The 17,275-nt window shown below is 37.1% G+C and overlaps 1 protein-coding gene across 2 annotated transcripts in view; it reads right to left on the reverse strand.

The window, feature by feature from the left end:
- LOC115209851 (protein melted) overlaps positions 1-17,275 on the reverse strand; it is an 80,382-nt gene that overhangs the window by 43,134 nt on the left and 19,973 nt on the right. For both annotated transcript variants that reach the window (XR_004998327.1, XM_029778418.2), the window contains exons 5-8: positions 16,749-16,912; positions 8,505-8,714; positions 4,198-4,529; positions 2,506-2,673 (exon numbers count right to left, since the gene is read on the reverse strand). Coding sequence is in view for 1 of the 2 variants with exons in the window: in XM_029778418.2 (XP_029634278.1) it covers positions 2,506-2,673; positions 4,198-4,529; positions 8,505-8,714; positions 16,749-16,912 (874 nt within the window). In the remaining variant the exon portion in view is untranslated. The remainder of the gene's footprint in view (positions 1-2,505; positions 2,674-4,197; positions 4,530-8,504; positions 8,715-16,748; positions 16,913-17,275) is intronic.

Below are 17,275 nucleotides of genomic sequence, written 5' to 3' on the forward strand. Positions count from 1 at the left end.
AAATTGTGTGCTGGTGCCATGAGAAATGTTTCTATATTGCAACAGTTACAGAATATAGAAAGAAGAGTAAAACCAATAACTATATAATCCAACTAAAATATCTCAGTTACGCAAACATAAACAGAATTATTATTTAACCTTAAAATATATCGCACATATTCAAAGAATCTTCTTGGTTTAGTGGTACGGAACGTTCTTCTGGTATTCTTTTATTCTTTTACTTGTTTCAATTATTTGACGGTAGCCATGCTGGAGCACCACCCTTGAGTCGAAGAAATTGACCCCTGGACTTATTCCCTGTAAGCCTGGTGCTTATTCTATCAGTCTCTTCTGCCGAACAGCTAAGTTACGGGGATGCAAACACACCAACATCAGTTGTCAAACAATGGTGGTAGGGGACAAACAGACACAAACAGAAACACATAAAAATATATATATATGACGGGCTTCTTTCAGTTTCCACCTACCAATTCACTCACAAGGCTTTGGTCAGCCCAAGGATATAGAAAACACTCTTTAAAGTATAGAGTTGAATTTCGTGTAGCCACCTGTTGGTAACTTTTTCTCTCAACCCATTTTGTAGGGGTATTACCCATTTTCCTGGGCTCTTTTCACAGCTATACCCTATTTGAAATTTGCATTAGTTTTTATGTGAAAAAAAAGAGGAAGGGAGTGGAGGCTTGTTTGAAGTTTGTAGAGAAAATGTTAACCGTACCTGAAAAAAAACATGGTCTTTCCCCTCCAACTAAAAGACATGAAGAACTATGAAAGAAGGTAAATAAGTACCAGGGGTGGGGGAAAGAAGAGAGAACTAACAGTCGATTGTTCTAGAACTCCCAGAATAAAAACGTAAACACCTGAAAGACTTACCCTCTATTCATTACTAAATGTCTTTCCCTCTTCTTCATTGTTAAAAGTAAAGAAGCTAGAAAAGACTGATCATATTTCAGTCTAATAGTCCTTGTAGATGACTGAGGCTTTCCTTTCTCTGTCTCTACCATTTCACTCCTTTTCTCTATGGTTAAGAGAGTGAAGGTGATTGGCTCAGTGGTTAGGGGTATTCTGCCCACGATCATAAAGTCACAAGTAGGATTCACTGCAGTGTGCTGTGCTTTTGAGAAAGGTACTCTACTTCACCTTGCTGCAGTCCACTCAGCTGGCAAAAATGAGTTATAGCTGTAATTCAAAGGGGCCAGCCTTGTAACATTCTGTGTAAGGCTGAATCTCTCCTTATCTCTGTGGAGTATTCAGCCACTTGCATGTTAATTTTATGAGCAAACCGTTTGTTGATTAGAAAAACAGGAACCTCGTCGTCGTAACCAATTGAGTGCCATTTTTTTCAGTGACAGAAAAGGAAATGTTCCATATCACAAGGCAAAAATGTCATCTGAGAAGTGAAAGCTAAGACAAAGTAATTACTATTCCATCATGTATTCGCCCTCGATTCAACCTGCACATCAGTGTTTATCTGGGGGCTTGGTCTCCACATTGGTGAGACCCACAAATGCCACTGTTAGGACCAGATTAATACCCATAGTAACCCTAATGACTAAATAGAGTTTCCTGCCCCAATATAGGACCTTTTTTTCGTTTTCTTCCAACCACTTGAGATTTATCTTGCTCTAGTCCACTCAGCTGGCCAAAATGAGTTGTAGCTGTAATTCAAATGGACCAGCCTTGTCATATTCTGTGTGAGACTGAATCTCCCTGAGAACTATGTTAATGATATGCATGTCTGTGGAGTACTCAGCCACTTGTAAGGTAATTTTATCCTCATCTGGTAATGAAAAGTGAAAGTGACATCCAATATTTGCTGTATTTATGTATCTATAACTTTTCTTTCGATCTATGTATTTCTCTTTCTCCTTCACTTCTGTGTCCCTCTTCTCCCCCACTTTTAATTTAACAATGTGTGTATGTATCTCTGTATCAACTTTACTTTGGATCTATGTATCTACTTTTCTTGCAATGTAATAAACGTTTAAAAACACAATATGAACACCGTCACCACCCTCTTTCTCTCTCACTCACTCTTACTTCTTCTCTGAAACATTTAAAAACACAAAACAAACGTCATCACCACTCACTGACTCTCTCTCTCTCTCTCTCTCTCTCTCTCTCTCTCTCTCTCTCTCTCTCTCTCTCTCTCTCTCTCTCTCTTTCCATATTACTTCCTCTCTGTCCTCCTCTCTCTTGCTTTGCCACTCGCTTCTCTGAAGTGTGACACACACCACAGGTACGAACAAAAACAAGCACAACCAAGCGTATTAATATTATTAATAAGTAGTAGTAGTTGTAGTAGCAGCAGTACTGTGACAGCAATTTAACATCTAGTCTGGCCAGTTTTAATCAACATATCAAGTTTTATTTGACACTTTGACTCAAAAATCTACATTGTGATAACTTACAACATTTTAAAAACCTTTTTTTTCTTTTTAATTTAAAATGAAAACAAAAGAAAAAATAACGAATTGTTCGAATAATGAATTAAACAGAATCAGGTACCTGCTTGCTTTTCTTAGACTAAGCTGGTTCAAGTTATAGGGAGCTATTAAATTATGTTTAACTGGTAGTGTATCACTTGGATATGTGCAGTTGGGTGGATTACCGACCGTAATCACAGTAACAGTCCCTTCAGTTTGACTGGACACAGATCGGACTTCTTTTTCAGGCCTTTAATACAAGACAACAGTGGGGAAAACAAATAATAGTATTTTGAACTGATAGAATCTTGTGTAATCAACATTAAAAAATACATATATACAATATGAAAAAATCTCCAAAATACACAAACAAAATATTCACACATACCATTACTGTCATCAGAAAAGATATCATGACTAACGTCAGCAAATACAACAATAATGCTATCATCATCATCTACAATATCATCATTAACCTCAACTTATATCCATTTCTAAAGTTGTCATGGATTACATACACCTTCATTCAGTATATCCCTATACGTTACAATACAAAGTGGTTTCAGTAGTAAAGTTTACAATAAAAATTTACAACTGAAATCTAATAAAGAATACTAATTCCAATTTTTATCAGTTATATTCAATTTCTCAATTAGCTACTGGTTTGGATTCCTGGCTCTCACCCAGGTGGCTCAGGTTTGATTCCTGGCATGGGAATGCTATGCTTTTTGTACTCAAGAAGACCCACCCACTACAACAGAATTGAGATATTAAAACCAAGGTGCCATGTAAAAAGCATCGGTAATGGTGCCATGTAGAAAGCACCCAGTACACTCTGGCTGGCATTATGAAGGGCATCCAGCTGTAGAAACCAAACCAAACAGACTATGGAAGATGCTGTAGCCCCTGCTCAAGCCAGTTCTTGTCAAGCTGTCCAACCCATGCCAGCATAGAAAACTGACATTGATGATGATGATGAGTAGGATCTCAGCTGGCCTAGAGAGGTCTGTGGTGTAAACTGCAAGAACACTATAAATAATATTTTATTAACTCACAAAATTGAGTTCAGATCCTTCACTGGGACTTATCTCAGTGATAAATTGCTGGTGTGGTATAAACAAAGCCAGTGGCTTATTTATGCTCAAAAGGCTTGGGTACTTCTGGCTGATGAGACACATATTGAAACACCAGTGTCCCGGAATTCCTTGCAGCAATGAGTTGAGTGTGTTATGATCATACTATCATCATAAAAGTGTAAAGTTGTTCCCCTGTGGCATACACAACAGCAACTAGCATTTGAATGTGTTGGAACATATTAAGAATAACTGAGTAAATCATTGTAGTAAATCTCACTGTACACAGTGCAGATAATGATTTTTTAACCTTTTTTTTTCATTTCAGTGCAACATCATACAACAGAATTTCGTTAATACTGTCTATAACAGACAGTTGTAACCATCTTGCCTTTATAATAGAATATCATCACAAACAGAAAAATAGGGATTAACCAGACTAGCTTCAATATTGCATTGAGATTTCATCAGTGGTTGGCATTAGGAAGGGCATCCAGCTGTAGAAACATTGCCAGATTAGATTGGGGCCTGGTGCAGCCGTTGCTCTCCAGACCTCAGTAGTAGGAAAACTATCTAATTCACAATTTCATTCACTGAATTCAAGTTCTCCAGCGGACATGGGCAATTACAAAAGTATTCAAACTATAGCGCTGTTTTAATAATTCTTATCACTAAAGTGTACTTGATATGAATAGACTCACGTGCTTCCACTAAGATGAATGTCTCCTTCAGAAAATGTAACAAATTTTTTCCGCAGCTCCTCACCCTCAAACGAAACATACTTTTTACGCATCTCTTCTGTCTCTGGGCATGTTGCACTTCGCTTCTTTAAGTCTTCACGTAACTGATGCAAAAGGTCAGCAACATAAGGTTTGTTTTGACAATGTTTATTGATTTCTGGCATGTGTTGGCCCAAAAGATGAGGAGAGGATGCTGCAATCATCTTCAAGCCATTTAAGTACAATGGAAGGGTAGTTTTGTCAGCATTTGGCAGCTGTCCCATGAAGTACTGTAGACTACGTTTAGCATCATTCTGTCAAAATTGAAATAAAACAAATTGAAACAAAACAAAACAAACAAAAAATCACCAGACATTCTTCATTTTCTTTCTTTAAAAGTTAATTAATTTTGACAGATTCCCTTCTAGGCATTTTCTTTTTATTGCTGCTTTTACATTAACCTTTAGTTGGCAAGGTTTAGATAATTCAGTAATGCATTGTTGCTGAAAATTTCTTTTGTAACTGTAACCACTTGACTTATTGTATTAAGAGTTGTTCTTGTCACTAAAGTGAAATTCAAACCACAAATGAATGTTATCACTTGTAGAAATAATTTCTGATATAAAGGTTAGTCTCTATATTAAATATGAAGTGCCAATAATTAGCAACAAACAATTGCCACACTTGTGGAATATATATAATTCATTTGTTTTACATTTGAATTTCTGTGGCCGATGCCAGTGGCATCTGTGCCAGTGGTATATAAAAAACACTATTCAAGCGTGGTTGAGACCATGATTTTATAATCACAAGTACAATTCTCTAACCACTAGGCAACATGCCTTCAACACAAATACTTATTACTGAGGCATTATTTTACAGCCAGATACCTTTCCTGTTGCTGACTCGTACCTGCTTTTTAAGTAAGGGATTCTTTTATCCCACTTGCCAACAGATGCATGGAGCTACAGGAGAATTTGTTCACACTACAATATGTCATAATTGTTGGCATTTTTTTTACATATTGCCTGTTTGGTGATAGAAAAGGCATCCAGCCATAGGCAATAAACCAACCAATTTAAATGTACAGGTGAGATGTTAACTCCACAAGTTTCATCACAAGGTACAAGGACAGCAATTCTAAGAACTGATACAGAGGAGAGAGAACTCAATAGTCCTTCTGTATTGAACAACCATTCGAGAAGCAACTGCACACTAAAATACACCTAGCTGACCGGTGACAGGAAAGACATCCAACAGCAGAAACCATGCAAAAAGGAAACATGAACTATGAACACTACAAGCCACCTGTTTAGAAAGGTAATAACTCCAAATAAGAGAGCTGGTACAGAGTAAAGAGAATTCTTAATCCTCTCACATGGGGCAACCTCTCATACTGATAGCACAAAAAAATGCATACAACCAACACTGTAAGACATACATGACAATTTCTGGGTGTGTCAAATGACATGGACCATAATGGACTGACCCATGCCAGCATGGAAAAGCAAGCATGAAAGGATGAAGACAATGGTGATTATGATACTTAGCTCTAAGTCAAACATGATTAAGCAGATTTATGAATAAGGCATTCAACCATGATATATCATCTTATTTTCTATAAGTGTACTCAAGACTAGGACTACACCATCCTGAAGGATGCAGTATTGTTTGAAGGAAATGTAGCTGCTATTTCTAGCAGCTTGAGTGACCATGTAGATGCTTCTTCATTTAGCCAAATGAGATCGTAGCCGTGGCCGATGCCAGTGTCACATAAATGACCTTTTTAAAAGTACCTTTCAATCATCGGGCAAGATGTTGTGCTTGAGAAGACCTGTTGAGTCAAGTGAAATCGTAGTCGTGGTCGGTGCCTGTGCCAGTGGCATGTAAAAAGCATCATTCGAGCGTGGTTGATGCCAGTGCCACCTGACTTTCTCCCGTGCCAGTAGCACATAAAAAGCACCCACTACATTCTCAGGGTGGTTGGTGTTAGGAAGGGCAACCGGCTGTAGAAACCTTGCCAGATCAGATTGGAGCCTGGTGCAGCCTCCTGGTTTGCCAGTCCTCGGTCAAACCATCCAACCCATGCCAGTATGGAAAGTGGATGTTAAACGATGATGATGATGATGACTCCACAGGGTGTGTAGCTCAGAGATTGGAGTCGTTCAAAATCAAGCCATTACTTCTCCACACAGAGAGGTCAGGGTTGTTTAGGAGGAGAATCTCCTTCCATTAAGACTTCAGAAAAAAACTATTTCTGGCATTTTCTCTCTCACTTTGCTTAATTTAGGCTTTCTGGACACACTTTCTTCACTCTTCACACTTGCAGGTTGATTCATTAGAGACATATAAAAAGAAGTTTGCTTTTTCCTGCCTTTCAAAATGCTACAAAAATGTGCCAGAGCAGTGTCATTAAATAAAGCAGCTGCACAACCTGTAGATACTTTTACAGGATGATATTTTTCTACAAATTCAAAAGCATACTGCCACTTTGCTCACACTGTCTTTATGTCACTCGTAAGATAGCCTTCTCCACTACACTGTCCTCCCCAGGGGAACCAATCTTTTCCACCACATCCGAATGCTGCTGCTCTTCTGAGTGCAAGTCCATATTGATGACTTTTTTTGGCAGTTAACAATGTTGTAGTGCTCCTTCCAAAACTCACAAAGAGTTAGATTTGTATTTTTGGTGACTTCAAAGCACCAACAAAACAGACGTTTGGTGTACAATTTCTTAAAATTAGAAATCACCTGTTTGTCCATGGGCTGCCAGATAGGGATGGTGTTGAGTGAAAGGTATAGAACTTTTATGAATTTAAGTTTGTCCATGATATCATCTTTGAAGTAAGGAGGGATTTTCTTGAGAAGAAAATCATTCTCCAGAAGGTACTTTCTCATTGCTGGTCTGAAGATAAGGTTGACCCACTTGGTGAAGAACTGCCTGGTGCACAAGGCTTTAATGTTTGCCCGCTACATGACCTGCAGCTTCTCCTTCATGATTCTGTGCAACTTGAATGCTCATGGGTTTTCGGAATGGTAGACAAGGAGTGACTTAATCTTCATGTCTCAACTCACACTGGTACAAAAAGTGAGAGTTAGCCTGTCTTTCATAGGCTGGTGGCCTGGCATTTTCTTCTCTTCTGCTGTTATGTAGGTTCTTCTGGGCATTTTTTTCCCCAAAAAATACCAGTTTCATCACAGTTGCATACCTATTGTGTGATATTCCTCTTGGCTGCAATGAGCTGACGGAATTCACACACAAAATCCTCAGCTGCCTTCATGTCAGAACTTGCTGCTTCTCCATACCTGATGACACTATGAATACCAGTCCTCTTTTTGAAATTATCAAACCAGCCACAACTGGCCTTAAAAGCCTCTGCTAATGTCTCCTCTGTCAATGTTCCAGGGTTCTGCTTCAAGAGATCCCCATACAGTGCTTGTGCTTTCTCACAGATGATGGTCTCTATAATCATATCCCCTGTGAGTTGCTTCTCATTGATCCACAGGAGAAGCAATTTTTCCATTTCTTTGTGGACAGATGTGTGTTGCTTAAAGAGCCTGGAGACACCCTTTTGCTGTTGTAACAGCCTTGATCTCGTCCTTTTTCTTCAGATTGTCGACGTGCTATGTCCACTACATGCACTCCTCTCTCTTTATCAATGATTTCCTTCTTCAATTCTATTGTAATCAGCTTTTTCTTCTTCTCAGCACTGTCTTTTGCACTAATCTTCTTAAGACCCATGGTGAACACAACTAATTATCATAAAATAATAGCAAAAAAAAACACACACAAAACTAAAAAAAACACTGGGACAAACACAACAGAGATGTTGACATAAGATAAACATGTGAGCTGAGCAAGCAGAGACTACACTTGAGCAGAGACTGCACTTGAGCAGAGACTGCATTCAAGCAGAGACTAGCAGCTGCTTGTATGAAACTCATTCATACTGTGGATTTCCACTTGTACTTCAAGAAAAAAATTTGCATGGGCCTTGGCTCATACAGAAAATTACTCATACAATAGTGCACTTATACTGCAAGGTTCTACTGTATTTAGTACATGCTCTGCAGCCTAATAACCAAACATTCCAATATTTATCCTTCAATTTTTAGAACTTACTTATACTCATTCATCTTCCAGGGAACTGCTTTCAGTATTTCACCATCTACTTACCTTCAATTAATTCAATACAGTAAATAGTTTTAAGTATTTCTAAGTATTTTAAAATTTTAAACCATTTGTTTGCAGTAATCCTTAAAGTTTGTTGCTAAAGTAAGTTTCTTACCTCACTAAGAGTAGCAATGCTTCCAATGATAGCAACTGCAGGTTCTGTGTAGACAGGGTAAACAGTGAGTAATGTCTGCAAGGCAGTAACATAAGCCAACAGCGAGCGAGGATTCACACTAGCTATGTCCACGAGAATGTTCAAAACTGTTGGAGCCATTTCTGGCTGCTTTAGGTAATCACAAAACACAGGAACATATGGCTGCAACAGCTAAAAGTAAAAAGAATACAAAATATAATACCCAGTAGTAAAAAAACATACAATACATAATAAATTCATCACCCTTGCCATAACCAATATTATCATCATCCAACATTATAGGTTAAATACATGTGTTTCTGCAGTACCTTGGTATTATGCACTCAAGTGGCCAGCCTCAAATTGCAATCACTAGTCTGAGGTATATAAACAAAGTGTAAAGTCTATCTGTTGATGTATAACAGCACCATGGAGGAAGAGAATTGAATTTTGAGTTATATGCAGCTCTAATAATGTAAACATTATTGATGTCACATACTTACTGTATGTGTTATATTTATGCACTCATTAGCTGTGGAACAGGATCAGAGGGAAAAGTCCCTTTAAGATACTAAGTGTTAAAACATTGAATACTTCAAACCAAGTGAGTCAACTCATCCCATAGGGGATTGAGAAATATAGATACTGATATTTTGCTGTTTTTGCAGCCCATTGGCATTGTGCAATTGAGTCACCACAAAACAAATTGCAATTGCTGGTCTGATGTTTATATGCAAATAGTGTAGAATCCATCTGCTGATGTACAACAGTGCTGCATAAGTAAAACAAAGTTAAAATTTTGTATTTCAACAAAGCCATTGAGAAATATAATTCAAAACAGCAAGACTAAATACAACAGTAAGTACAAGAACATTTATACAGGAAAAAAGTGATAATAATAATAATTATACATAGGAGGCGCAATGGCCCAGTGGTTAGGGCAGCGGACTCGCAGCCATAGGATCGCGGTTTCGATTCCCAGACCGGGCATTGTGAGTGTTTATTGAGCGAAATCCCTGCTGTACTCTTTCACCACAACTTTCTCTCACTCTTACTTCCTGTTTCTGTTATACCTGTATTTCAAACGGCCGGCCTTGTCACTCTCTGTGTCACGCTGAATCTCCCCGAGATCTACGTTAAGGGTACACGTGTCTGTGGAGTGCTCAGCCACTTACACGTTAATTTCACGAGTAGGCTGTTCTGTTGATTTGGATCAACCGGAACCCTCGTCGTCGTAACCGACGGAGTGCTTCCCTAATTATACATAACTGATGGTTGAGTAATGAGCATGTCAAAAGAGTCTCATTAACTGTTGCAATTAAGGACATCTCAGCTCATCAAGCTTCATGCCCTCCAGTTTTCATGACTGATGATTTATATGAATCATGACTTGAACAATCAGTAGTAAGCAAAGTAGGAAGAGAAGTTTATTCATAATGACAGTTACTGAAACATTATGTAACACCAACATCTTCACGACTATCTTGGTTATTTAGTGTATGTTAATTTATTCTTTTACTTGGTTCAGTCATTTGACAGCAACTGTACTGGAGCACTACCTTGAAGGGTTTTAGTTGAACAAATTGACCCCAGGACTTATTTCTTAAGCCTAGTACATATTCTATTAGTCTCTTTTGCCAAACTGCTATGTAATGGGGGCATAAACACACCAACACCTGTTGTTAAATGGTGATGGGGGGACAAACACAGACATAAAGACAGACGGACACACACACACACACACATATACGACAGACACAAAGGCATATTCTGTTAAGAATATAGTAAAATACAGTATGAAGCACGTCCACCTTCAAATTTCAGCCTGTGCTAAACAGTAGTAGTATTATATGTACTTCCAGGTTTGTGTTTGGATATCTGTTGTGTGCGAATAGATAATTGAATTAGTGGACCTAATATGGAGATTAAAAGAAAGGAAAATAAAATATGAAATAGAATGATCAATAATAAAGAATGCACACCCATATAATATCCAGCATATGCGACCTATGCCTTGAGGAAGCCTTGTGCATTCTATTAAGTAACAAAGACTTAGTAAATAAGCATGCTGAGAAAATACCAAGATGTTGCCACCATGTCAAATTTGCATTTTCCAGATACAACACAGTTGAATAATAATAACTCAGTGAAATCTCTCCCTCTCGCCTTCCCCCTATCCATGTGTGTTGGGTTGTATTTCTATATATACATATGCATGCCAGTACACGTATTTAGCATGAATGAATCTATCTATATATACACACACACATATATATATGCATATATGTGTATGTATATGTGTGCGTATGTATATATGTACATATATTTGCATATGTGAGTGCATGTACATATCCATATATGAGTGTGTGTATATATATATATGTATATATGTATGTATGTGTGTGTGTGTCTGAGCATTAGTACATATATGGATCTATATGTGAACAGACTCCAAACTTTTTCAGTTATATATATATATATATACATGGAAAAAAAGTCAAGGTAGAAAATGCTAAAATAATTTTATAAAAAACATTTCAGTACCAGTTTCAGTCATTGAGACTTTTTCAATGGCAAGTATGGAAAACATTTAAATTTTGGAAAAATTAAATGAAAAGTTTTTTAAAAGAATATTTGCAAAGTATTCAATTACAAGGGGCATTTTCCTTGTTTCTGTCTGTCTCTGTCTCTCTTGTTTAATCTCGTGGGTTCCAGGTCATTGAGAATTCTTGGAAGAAGAAGAAAGAGGAGGAAGAGGAAGAGAATGCGGGAGTGCTATGATAGCAGTAGGATGTTAAATGATCAAGTGCCCTGAAGTAACTTGTGGATGATAGTAGTGATTGAATTCTTGAGATATCTCTTCACGTGTGCTTCAGTGAACCTGATATACGCACTAACCTGCTCTGGGTGTCAAGAGCAATACATAGGCCAAACAAAAAACAGTCTACGTCAAAGGATGGCTCTGCACAGATCCCAGATAAAAATTTAAAAAAACAGAAAAATAGCATTCAGCCAACACATTGACATTTGCGCCAATAACAAAAATCCAAGTTTCAGAATTTTTCCCTTCTATCAATTCAGGGACGATGCAACCTGTAGCCAACGAATTAGTAAAGGGTCCCTCTTTATTACACAATACAGACTCCTTTTGATGCATCCACAACAAATGACATATCCACCATGACCTTAGAATAAACACCCATGCAAATATTAAAATGATACATTCAAAAGAGATACCCAAGTATTCACTAAAAACAGTCCCAATCACTGCTATAATCCACAATGAGTCACTTTTAGGTCACTTGACCTTTTAACATCCTACTACTATCCTACCATCCTGCATTCTCTTATTATTCTGTCTCCTTCTTCATTTTCTTCTTCCTCTCTGCTACCGCCTTCCTTACTTTTTACTACTACGGCTGTTTAGAATAACACCTACACAAATATTATAAACAATGCATTCAAAAGAGATTTCTCGAGAATTCAAACACTACTACCATCCACAACGTCACTTCAGGGCACTTGACCATTTAACATCCTACTACTATCATAGCACTCCTGTATTATTATTATTATTATTATTATTATTATTATTATCATCCTTCTTCTCTGCTAAGAATTCACAACAACCTGGAACCCACAAGAGTAAACAAGAGAGACAGAGACAGGCAGAAACAAGGAAAATGCCACTTGCATTTGAATACTATGCAAATATTCTTTTAAAGTACTTTTCATTTATTTTTACCAAAATTTAATTGTTTTCCATACTTACAGTTGAAAAAGTCTCAATGACTGAAACTGGTACTGAAATGTTTTTTATAAAATTATTTTAGCATTTTCTACATTGAATTTTTTCCATATATATATATCAACTCATGTGTTCCTTTTCAACCTTCTATACACACACACACACACACACACAGATATACAGACAACAGGCTTCTTTCAGTTTCTGTCTACCAAATCCACTCACAAGGCTTTTATTGGTCTGAGGCTATAGAAGACACTTGCCCAAGGTGCCACACAGTGGAACTGAATTCAGAACCATGTGGTTGGGAAGTAAACTTCTTACCACATGGCTACACCTGAGCCTCGTTGTAAATTTTAAAAAAAGACACACTGATAATTCCTGTACTAAGATACAACCTTTGTTCATACTTAAGTTTCCCACTGTATGTCCAGTGAATAAAAATCAATTTATTTCTGTGCAGCATGGGCAGATCTTACTGTCACACAGTATTATATATTTGATATGTATCATAGAGTGGCTATGAACAAAAATTAAAATAGTAGTTAAGAATTGAAACCCTAAGGCAAGTAATATTACATACTCTTAAGAAATGTTTGTTAATCTACTTTTTCCAGTTTAATTAGACATCAGCTGACAAATGATTGACACTTCAAAGGATATAAGTCTATGTAGACATTTGTTCCAACAACAAATCCATTTCAAGTAAGAAAAGAAAAAATAATACATCTTTAACAAAGAAAAGTAGTGACAACCTAAATCAACTTAGTTTCTCTTTAATCTGAAGTTAATAGAACTGACAGCACAGGTATACAAGAGACAACTAAATTGACAGAAATTATAAACCAACTAATCTTATGTTATTGTTGTATTTAAGAAGTTAACTCCGATAAAAATTGAGTTTATGGCCATTCAGCAATTTCTTGACAAAGCTGAAATTTTTTACAAATTAAAAGAAAACCAGGTGTTGCTTAGAAATGACAGACTAATCCACAGAAAATGAAACACAAAAAAAGACATAAATAACAAGAAAAGTAGCAACAACACAATACATTTACACCTGAATGCATATTAATAATTTATACATATTCAATACATACATAATTTTTTTCATCTTTTTTCTCATTGCAATATCATTCCATCTGAGTATCTACATTCTCAAAATCGATCTAACTACTTCAATTCACAATCTTTTTTCTAATCAGTGTACACATCATCCATTTGCCTTACATATTAGTGTTAGTACAAGTATTATTTCTGCATACATAAATCTATAATTTTCCTCTTCATTGTTAACATGCTAAAGGGTTAATGAACTAGAAAGATTGAATGCAAAGGAAATATCCTTTGCATTCGATCTTTCTAGTTCATTAACCCTTTAGCATTCAGATTATTTTGTCAAATGTAATGCTTATTATTTACATTGCTTGGAATAACTCATGCATTTTGTAGCTTCAAGACTTCAATGAAGTGACTGTTTATTTTTAGAATGATATTGTAGGGTAGGTGTGAGAGGTAGGATCTGGCCAGTTTGAACCTAAAACAGGTAGAATATTTTGGCCGGATATGGCTGGTTTAAATACTAAAGAGTTAATATTGTTTCAAAGTTTGGTACAGGACCAGCAATTTTAGTGGAATGATATTACTTGATTACATGAACCCCAGTACTATACTGGTACTTTATTTTATTGACCCTAAAAGGATGAAGGGCAAATTTGACCCCAGCACATAATGAGCTGGAAGAAATGATGCTAAGTATTTTGTCTGACATGCTAACAATTAAGCCAGCTCACCACTTTATTAATGTTGCTCATCCACCAGACCATACTAATATTCATTAACAGATACTATTTATGACTATTTCACACACACTCTCTCTCACACACATCTACTATCTCTCTTTCTTTCTCACACACATGCACATACTCCTTTACTCACAACTTTCACTCATAGAAACATAATCTCTTGCACAAAAACAACTCCCCACCTTCTCTCTCTCTCTCTCTCTCTCACACACACACACACACACACACACAAATCTTGGGTAAGAGACTATTACCCGTTTGTTCCACCCTTCTTCATCTAAGTCATGTAAAAACAAAACAAAATCATTATCGCAAATACACACATGCATTTTCACTCTCTCTCTCTCTCTCATTCTCCCACATGCATTTTCACTCTCTCTCTCCCTCTCACACTCCTACACTGCACATTCTCCCACATGCTCTATCACTCATATAGACATGCAAAACAATGACAAGAAAAACATAGAATTAAATGAAATCATCCAAAAGTAAATTGCCACATTTTAGAATCAAAGAACACTTGCAACATAAAAAAAAAACCCATCTCTCAAAAATCCTACGCTCCTTGATTACCAACCAATAGTGACCTCTCCCACTTTTCAGTTCATGGTCTAGAGTTGCATATATGAGAATAGACCCATTCAAACCATCCAATCTGGCCACTTTCTATGTATTTCAAACAGAGCTTGGCTAATGGTAATGCTATGCCAAAAGGTTTATCAATCCTTAACTGTTGTTGCCTTCCACTTTAGTAAAACTGCTACACCATAAGCTTTTGGAGAGTTGTCTATAATTCTCAACCAAAGGTCCTCACAAATAGAGTGCAGAGTAGATCTTTATCAACACCTAGTGTATACCCCCAGAACATTGTTGCTAATGCCAGCTGCTTATATTCTGTAGAATGGAAGGATTGGTGTTCCACTAGCCATATTGTTAGACAAATACAGGACTGAGGGATAGTAATGTTCCAGATGCCAGATGAATAATAATAATAATAATAATAATAATAATAATAATAATAATAATGTCCTGATGCAGTACCAGACAGTGGCTCTCATGGCTTCTGATCTTAACTGATTGGAAGTGTTATCATGTACATTGTTTTGTCTTAGTATAAAAGATGGGCTACAGCAAATATTCTGTTCAATACCACAGATTTGCTTGTCAGTTGTTTGACCGTAACCAGTTGACCATGTCCCTTAGTGGATGACGATATGTGCATCTCTGATCACAAGCAGAAGTAGTGAGGGGGCATCATAGCTGTGTGTTGAAAGGAATTCTTAGAGGTTTGGATAATTCGCCTTTGGAAACATGGGAGGTTCGTTCAACATCCTTAAACAATCCTTATTCAGAGACCTTTTGAGCGGGATGGGCTACTCAACCAGAAGAAAATTCTAACTGGTCCCCACCTGCAAGGTCATGCAATGTTTATCTTGATATGAGATCACCATGTCACCGTGCACATATGGTTGTGATGCATGTGCCTGGTGTACCGTTATCAGATAGGTAGTCATGATGGGTATACTTGATGCATACTAAATATGACAACAACTGTTCAACATAACTCCACAGGTCAGTAATGTTCAGACACTTGGAAAGCATGTAGAATAATTCCTTTGTTCTGATTGCATCCTGAACAGGCCTGTCAATAGCAATGGTTGTGGTGTTGGCAACAGTGCAAACTTTTCATTAGGCTGCCTTCTGTTACTGTGCACAGAGGGTCCTCAAGTAGTTGATGCTACTACATGAGTGGCATGTAGGCCTTCAATCTTTCATCGTAACATACTGATAGAGTCTGACTGAGAGCTTTTTAAAGATTGAAATTTTGTCCATGTTTCCAGTTTAACCTAGATTAGGACTTTGATCCCAGTTCTCAGGTAGTATTTTTTAATATCTAGGAGTATAACATGGCTGAGTAGTTAAGAAGTTTGCTTCCCAACTATAAAGTTTAAGGTTCAGTCCCACAGTGTGGCACTTTGGGAAAGCGTCTTTTACTGTAGCCTTATGTATACCAAAGCCGTGTGATTGAAACTGGTAGACAAAAAGCAGAAAGAAGTGTGTGTGTGAGAGAGAGAGAGAGAGAGTGTCTGTGTCTCTCTGTCTTTGTCTTTACATTGTGTGATAGTTGTAAGCGAGTGTGATCCATTTCCAGCCAAAAGGAAATATTACCTTACGTGGAAAAGGTGAGAATTAACAGCAGGAAGGGCATCTGGCCATAGAAAATCTGCCTTGGCAAACTCTGTCTGACCAAAGGAAGCATGGAAAAGTTGACGTTAAAACAATGACTATGATGATGATTATGATGTCTTCCTCTTAGACAACATATACTAAATGTTCAATCTTGGTAGCACATCATATATTTATTATAATAATAATAATAATAAATTAATGGAAAATAAAGGTGAACACAATGCCAATTATTGCTGGATCCTTCGGAACAGTATCAGAAAGCATCAGGAAGCATATAAAGGAAATCAGAATAGAGTGCCCAGTAGAGCTGATGCAAAAGGTTTGTCTCCTTGGTACAGCTAGAATAGTCAGAAAAATATTAGATAGTTGAAAAAAACAGATAGCATGATACCATAGGTTGCAGGTAGTAAGCCTGCTATGCATGCAAGACTTCAGGAGTTCCAACAAAACCTGAATTAAAAGGAATAATAATAACAAAATTACCCTTGGGTTTTCTTTTGCAACCATTGCAAACATCTGGATCAAACTTATACTCTCTTGTAGTTCACATGTATCCATGAGCCGTACCAATTCAGGAACATGGTCCAATATAACTTGTTTGTTATCAGGATAGACCTTTTGAAGGAGGAGAGTCAAAGCTGAGTTACCTTTATCAAAAAGAGAACATGACAAACTGTTAAGATTCAGGATGTAAATCAGTAGAAAATCAGAGTATAAAAGACATCACAGTATAGACCATATGCAGCCAAAGCCTTATCAATGTTTAACCAATTCATTACACTCCAACTCTTATCACTGCCCACACTATCTCCCAAAATCCATACCAAACATTACACACAAGCATACATTCTGAGGAGGACTACTGCTTTAAAGAACACTTTTTTACTCATGCTCCTAAAGTATATTATTCTATGCCTTGAACTCTGTATTAACCATAGATTTATCCACTAACTCACCTACCCAATCAATCAGTAAATCTCTTTGGTCTAATAATGGTTACCTCGTTCAGA

The sequence above is a fragment of the Octopus sinensis genome, linkage group LG3, assembly GCF_006345805.1.
Source record: "Octopus sinensis linkage group LG3, ASM634580v1, whole genome shotgun sequence".
In the NCBI taxonomy this organism is placed as follows: Eukaryota; Metazoa; Mollusca; class Cephalopoda; order Octopoda; family Octopodidae; genus Octopus; species Octopus sinensis.